Source organism: Spermophilus citellus, assembly GCF_964194105.1.
Source record: "Spermophilus citellus genome assembly, chromosome: 17".
Classification (NCBI taxonomy): Eukaryota; Metazoa; Chordata; class Mammalia; order Rodentia; family Sciuridae; genus Spermophilus; species Spermophilus citellus.
Genome location: NC_138199.1, coordinates 27585360 through 27592790, shown reverse-complemented (window position 1 = coordinate 27592790; position 7431 = coordinate 27585360). Strand labels below are relative to the sequence as shown.

At 40.9% G+C, this 7431-nt stretch overlaps 1 protein-coding gene across 1 annotated transcript in view; it reads right to left on the bottom strand.

Annotated features, from left to right (window-relative positions):
* Positions 1 to 4671: 4671 nt before the first annotated feature.
* Positions 4672 to 7431, bottom strand: part of METTL16 (methyltransferase 16, RNA N6-adenosine) — a 69259-nt gene continuing 66499 nt past the window's right edge. Inside the window, exons 9-10 of the mRNA XM_081270838.1 lie at positions 5547 to 5720; positions 4672 to 5397 (exon numbers count right to left, since the gene is read on the bottom strand). Of these exons, the coding sequence (XP_081126964.1) occupies positions 4774 to 5397; positions 5547 to 5720 (798 nt within the window). The 3' untranslated portion in view covers positions 4672 to 4773. The remainder of the gene's footprint in view (positions 5398 to 5546; positions 5721 to 7431) is intronic.

Genomic DNA, 7431 nt, shown 5'->3' with positions numbered 1-7431 from the left:
GTAATGTTGTGACCAACCAATAAAAAAAAAAAAAAACATTACATGCACATTAGTTAGCCAGCCAGATAAACCTAAAGCATGAATATACAAAAGAACATGAATAACCATCTTTCTTTCTTTTTTTTTTAAAGAGAGAGTAAGAGAGGAGAGAGAGAGAGAGAGAGAGAGAGAGAGAGAGAGAGAGAGGGAGAGAGAGAGAATTTTTAATATTTATTTTTTAGTTCTCGGCGGACACAACATCTTTGTTTGTATGTGGTGCTCATCTTTGTTTGTATGTGGTGCTGAGGCTCGAACCCGGGCCGCACGCATGCCAGGCCAGCGTGCTACCGCTTGAGCCACATCCCCAGCCCAACCATCTTTCTTGGTGCTCTTGTTACTTGTCCTGGAACATAAGGCTTTTGAGAAGTTTTTGTTTCAAAATCACTAAACCTTCCCACTCTGGTATCCCAATTAACTACATACTAATAAAAAAATTGATCCAAAAGAGTAGGTACAACCTGAGAACATTCCTCGATATGAAGAGAGATAGAAAGAAAAAAGATAGTCAACTACGACTATGAAAAAAAAAAAAAAAAACATAAAAAGTCTGAAAGGGATTGTGCTGGATAAAAAGATCATGATAGTAGTTTTCCCTTTTTTCATTTTTCAAAGTTTTTAATGTAAAAATGTCCTTGTTTATATAAAGATGCTTACCTGGGTAGCAACTGTATATTTCAAGAAAATACCTTGGACACAATTTTATGGATTCCCACAGTGAAGTTAAAGTGCTTGATAAGAGGGCCGAAGGTGCCCCCATGTGGCTACTGAGGGAAGTGCTGTGGGCTAGGTAAGATAGAGAGGCATCAGCAGCATTCAAGAATTTTAAAAAGCTCCCTTCTTTCAAAGTCCTCAGTCTCCACAGACTTTGCATCTTTTCTACACATGTGGTTATTACTCTTTCCAGAGCTTAGAAGGTGGTGTGCTTACATAGTAAACTTTCATTTCCACCAAGAAAAGATGTATTTTATATTTTTAAAAATACATACTAAAGTAATGAACATGAACTCTAAGATTAGCTGAAAACCCCACCACAGAGCCATCAACCTTGCCAGGACTACAGCAAAACTCTGGTGTAGGAGCAGTCAGGCAAGGATGTGGGGTAAAGAAACCAAACTGAGAGAAAACAAAAGCAGCTTTAGTTCATCTTGGAAAACAAGCTCAACTTCTGTTCCCATTTTAGCTATTGGAATATCAGAAGTCAATTCCAGGGACCAGAATAGAATTTAAGATAACACCACAAAGATTTCATTTCATACCAATCCACCAACACCAAGATGAATTTGCCCTCCAGACACTTACAGAGAGTGTCACTCAACACTGCAACATGTGGGCAGTAATATATTTCTTAAAAAAACAAAAAACTTTCCCCCCATACTAAAGATAAACATGAAATTAAAGCACATGCATAACCAACACAATTCTTACATGTCCATTTATAAGGTATTCAATGCCCTCTCCTTAATTTAAGAAATAAACTATTCTGGGGCTAGGGAATAGTGCTTACCTAGCATATACAAGGCCTGGGTTCAATTTCAGTAGGAAATAAAGAAAGAAAAGAAAGAGGGAGTGAGGGAGAGAGGGAAGGAGGACGGAAAGACATAAACTATTCTTCTCAGAGAAGGAAATGACATACAAATGCAAAGCACTCATAGTTCTAGTTTTACAAAGACTGTGAACACTGCTCTTGTCATTCTTTAAAATTCTAGGATCATTAGTTTAACACTTAAAACCTCCTCTATAACTCAAAGCCTTAAACATGGGACTGAAACACATACAAACAGACACACATTTTGTCTCCAGTTAAGAGTATTATGAGAATACCTGTGAAGGAGACCTGAATACTGTGCCTGAAGAACATTGTGAACAGGCAAGGAGTATAAATAAGTACATTACCATTATAATGTGGAAAAATACTTATGAGATGTTAAATGAAGACTACAATATAGCTTATAATCCCAGAGATCCAAGAGGTTGAGGCAAGACGATCACAAGTTCGAGGACAGTCTTGGCTACTTAGAGAAACCCATCTCAAAATAAAAAGGGTGGCTGGGGAGGTAGAGCACCCCTGACTGGGTTGAATCCCCAGTAGCAAAACAAAAGAAAAGCATAATAAGTACATTCAAAGTTAAATTCACATATACATAGCATCTCTAGAAAGACTGGAGGGAGACTCACAAATAACAATATCAGAGAAGGCTAAAGTTGTGGGTGGGTTTTTTGTTTTGTTTTGTATTTGGTGATAGGGATCAAGTCAAGGGTCTCACCCATTCTAGGCAAGCATTCTACCACTGTATATCCCCAGCCTAATTTTTCCGAATCTCTGAGCATCTGCTACTTTTTTAGAATGAAACAAAGAAACAATAAATACTTAAAAATACTTATAGAATGAACAGCTGCCAGTTAACTAAAAAATCCTAAAATTTCAAGAAAACTAAGTTTGGGCCCTGCATCTGATTCAAATGTGATAGTTATCAGAGGTGAGTATAGCAAGATGACCTAAGCCAAGGGCTGGAGTTGTGGCTCAGCAGTAGAGCACTCGCCTAGCATGTGCAAGACCCAGGGTTCAATCCTTAGCACCACATAAAAATAAAGAAATAAAATAAAGGTATTGTGTACAACTAAAAAATAAATATTAAAAAAAAAAAAGATGGCCTAAGCCAATACATCAAAAATTACAGGACAAGGGATCCAAAGCCCTGGATTGAGTCTTGGCTCTATATAACCCTGAGCATTGGTCAAATGAATGTCTGAACTAGAATGGTGGTTCTTTATCCTTATCAGGTTACTCACCCCTCTCCCTATGTCATGAATCCTCTCCTCAGGAAAATACACACACACACACACACACACACACACACACACACACGCAAGCGCGCTCACACAGCTTTTAGAAATAATCCCAGGAGGGTTATGGATTATCTGGAGATCCATAGACTAGGTTTAGAACACAGGTTACTGGTTAAAATGCTTTTTTCCCAGCTAGGCACAATGGTGCACACCAGTAGTCCCACCTACTCAGAAGTTTAAGCAAGAGGATCACAAGTTTGAGGCCAGCCTGTGTAATGTGGTAAGACCCTGTCTTAAAGGGCTGGGGATAGAGTTCAGTGGTATTATGCTTGTTTAGTATGCAAAGAGCCCTGGGTTTAAAACAACCTCTTTTCCCAGTTCTACTGCCAAAATGAGACGAATTATTTTCATTCCCTTATGCCTTTGTAGAGGGTCTAATTTAGCCACCACCAAAATATGCCAGTCACTAGCTTTCTGCCCTAACAGCCACCTCTCAACAGGGAGGTCATCTTCATTGGAGTGGGCAAGGAGCTCTGGTATTAGACTGAAAGATTTTACTCTGGGGCTGAGGATGTGGCTCAAGCGGTAGCGCGCTCGCCTGGCATGTGTGCGGCCCGGGTTCGATCCTCAGCACCACATACAAACAAAGATGTTGTGTCTGCCAAAAACTAAGAAATAAATATTAAAAATAAATAAATAAATAAATAAAAAGATTTTACTCTAAGCAGAACATCAGGGTACTGGTACAAATTGAGCGGTGTGAATCAAGCACAGAAATGGTTTACTGAGACACTAAGAGAACAAAAACCAAGAATGCCTTCCAGAGATATCTGTTGAACTCTGGCATTTGGATTAGAAACATGTTCTGATGACACGGTTAACTTGACCCCAGAATGCTCCAGTGCTATCAGGTAATGCACAGAAGGGATTACAAGGGAAGACATAAAAAGCAGCACTTGATCAGCAACAAATTACCTGCCAATAGAGGCTTTCTTAAGGTAATATACCATCATTCACTATGAAAGTATTTTCCCCAATCCCAGGATTCAAACAGTATTGACAGTTTAATTCTGAATATTCTTATATTAAAAATAAAACAAGTTCCACTTCTTGTGTTTAAACAAAAACCAAACAGTGGCAAAACTGCTACAAAATGGGTATGGGTGTATTTTGTTGTCTCAGTCATTATCTAGGAGTTTTGTTCATTTAATTCTGCTTCTGAAATAAGCAATATCAAAATAGCCAGGAGTCAGCAATGTGCCATTTCCCAGGCGTATCCCAGAGGGGCCCTTCTTCCTGATCTTATTAAGGTTTCTCCTCCCAACTCTCCCGCCATCTCCCATCAGGCCAGCTCATCTCTGGAGACTGGAGCACAGTTAATCAATCATATGTACCCAGCGTGCAGAGGTTTAGTCTTAAAGGTAACTCTAGAAGTAGGCTCTGGGGCCTTTCTGTTCTGCTCTCCATTGGAGGACAAGAGTGCCTTCTCCTCATGAAGACCCTGGGGGACCAAACCATGATGTTCTGGGAAGTGCTGACCCAAGACCAGACACCACAAACGATACCTTGGCCTCATAAAATCAGTCCAACGCGGAGGTGACCAGCTTGAGTCAGTTTTAAATCCCTCCTGAGTTTACATCTTTTTGTTGTTGCTGACAACCATAATTCTTCCTCCTGAACTACTGAACTATATAACTCCTTATAACTTTAAAATGGATTAATTGATTTCTGCTTTTTAAGATAATTCCACATAATACTACTAATAGGCCAGCGGTAAAATTCCTCTTGCCAACATTTAGGCTACTCCAAACAATTTGTTTAATAGACCTTCTTTTTTTGGGGGGAGGGGGGTGGTACTGGGGATGGAACTCAGGGCCTTCCGCATGCGAAGTTGAGCTACACCCCCAGTCCTCTATAGACACTCTTATAACTGCAAGAAGTATGGAGTTAACTAGCAACAAGCCTGAAAATCTGGTTACGTATATAGGTACAAAGCTGGTTCATCAAATCTCTGTTCTGGCCCTCAACCCAATGCATTTCAACTAAGGCATCATCCATTTCTTTCTTAATGTTTATCAAACACTTAAATAGGTAATGTCCAGCTGCTCCTTGGAGGGGCTTCCCCTTTTCGGCCCCTGGGTTGCTATATTGCTCAGAAGCCTCTCGGTCCTGGGTTTCGTTGCAAGAGACTTTACAACTTTCCACAACCTCCTCCCCTCCCCTTTCCTCACTCCTTTCATCCTCCATGGGTTCTGGGGTTTCCTCTTGGGACAGTGACTCCTGGCTTGGGCAGTAGCCCCCAACAGTGGCAGACTCGCCCTCCTGCAGAGCAGACCCACAAAGGGTACCCTCCTGGGGGCTCGGGGCCACATCCTGGCTATTGCCCGACTCTCTGGGGATGGCTTTTCTCTCCTCCAAGGCCTGTATGACATCCTCAGGAGCTCGAGGCACTTCCCTCAGTTGTCTCACTTGCTTTCTTTTCTTTCGCCTTAAGTGAATCCAGGAGTTTTCTATGGCTGTCAGGAAAAGACTAGCTTCCTCTTTTCCACAGGGAACTCGTTTATGCTGGACCTGTGTGGAGGAAAAACTGAATTTTACATGAAATTAAAAGAAAGAAAAAGAGAAAAAAAGGGAGGGAAGGGCAAGTGGGAAAGGGAAGGCAGGCAAGCAGGCTGGCTGGGAGGTTATTGAGTATTCAGTCAATGTGCTTAACCAGGTACCTTTAAATCAGTGAGAATTTTTTCTATCCATGTTGTCACAACCACTATGCCCTCCACTGTCTCAGAGCCCAAAGATGATGCTTTGAGGGATAATTCTTTCATCACAGACTCCAACACTACAAATGTAATGGGTTTTCTTGACTTCTCTAATTTTCTTCGCTTACTTGGTGGTAACTGAAAGAAAAAAGAAGGAATACAGAAAAGATGAAAAGTCATCCAAATAATTAAATCCCATATATTTAATTATTGAGACTCAAGTAGGGGATATTTCCAAGACTTCTGCTACCAATCACTGAACACTAAAAACACAAACCCATTTACATAACATTTCCAATACTTAAAACAACCTTGCAAGGCAGTTTTACCATCTCTTCATTTTACAAAAAGGAAAACTAAGGTACAGAGAGGCATGTGATCACAGCTGAAGGTCACACAGCTAGTTATGGCAAAGTTGGGATCTGAACCCTAAATTCTTTTTTTTTTTTTTTCTTTCTTCCCAGTTCTGAAGATTAAACCTAGGGGCACTCCAGCACTGAGCTAAGCTGCCCTGCCTGGCCGGGCTCAAATTTGTAGATTCTCTTGCCTCAACCTCCTAAGTCCGATATTACAGGTGTGTTGCCACCATTCCTGGCAAGCCCTCATATTTTGCAATCACACCATCCTGCCTCTCTGTTCTAACCATCAGTACATAATTTCTCCAACTGCTAAATGTCCTCACCTATGTGCCCAAAGCAGGCCTTCAACAATTATTTATTTCATGGCAACCCAAGGAACCTGGGTTGCTGTGATCTTTTCTATAAAGAACTTCATGGCAAGCCAGGCAAGGTGGTATATGCCTATAATCCCAGCAACTTGGGAGTGAGGCAGGAGGATTACAAGTTCAAGGCCAGCTTCAATAAATTAGCAAGGCCCTAAACAAGTTAATGAGATCCTGTCTCAAAATAAAAGATATAACTGGCTGAGGATATGGTTAAGCACTCCTGGGTTCAATCTCTGGTACTAAAAAAATAAAAAGGGACAGGGACGTAGGGGCTGGGGTTGTGGGTCAGTGGTAGAGGGCTCGCCTAGCACGCCTGTGAGGCACTGGGTTCGATTTTCGGTACCACATAATAATAAATAAATTAAATAAAGGTATTGTGTTCACCTATAACTAAAAACTTAAAAAAAAAAAAAAAAGGGCTTGGGATGCAGCTCAGAGGTAAAGCACCCCGGATTCAATACCCAGTATCAAGAAATAAAAAAATAAAATATTCATGGCATAAAATCACCAAATTATAGTTTGAATTACACTTACTGAAGCTTGAAACGAAGCAGCTAGCAAGCTTGTGTGATCACAGGCTAGCAGTGACCAGGGCCACTGAGATCACATGGGTGAAAGAAGGAGGATTTCTGAATTTTGGCTGGGAAGAGGGCCATGAGGGGCTAGCAGAGAACTAACTGCCACTCAGCTGGGGATGGAGAACAAGAGTACCAATGAAAACACTGAATATGAAAGCAGGTGTACTGAAAATCCAACTTTTTTTTTTTTTAAAGAGAAAGTGAGAGAGGGGGGGGGGAGAGAGAGAGAGAGAGAGAGAGAGAGAGAGAGAGAGAGAGAGAGAGAGAATTTTTTAATATTTATTTTTTAGTTCTTGGCGGACACAACATCTTTGTTGGTATGTGGTGCTGAGGATCGAACCCGGGCCGCACGCATGCCAGGCGAGCGCGCTACCGCTTGAGCCACATCCCCAGCCCCAAATTTTTCTTATCCTATCTCAAATTTTACTACCCACTAGAGGGACTCAAGTTCCACTTTAAAAAACCAAATGGTACCACTGTATTTACAATGCATTTCTTTATAGAAAAAACTTTGTAAATGGTATTTTTAAAATGACTTTTGGCTAAG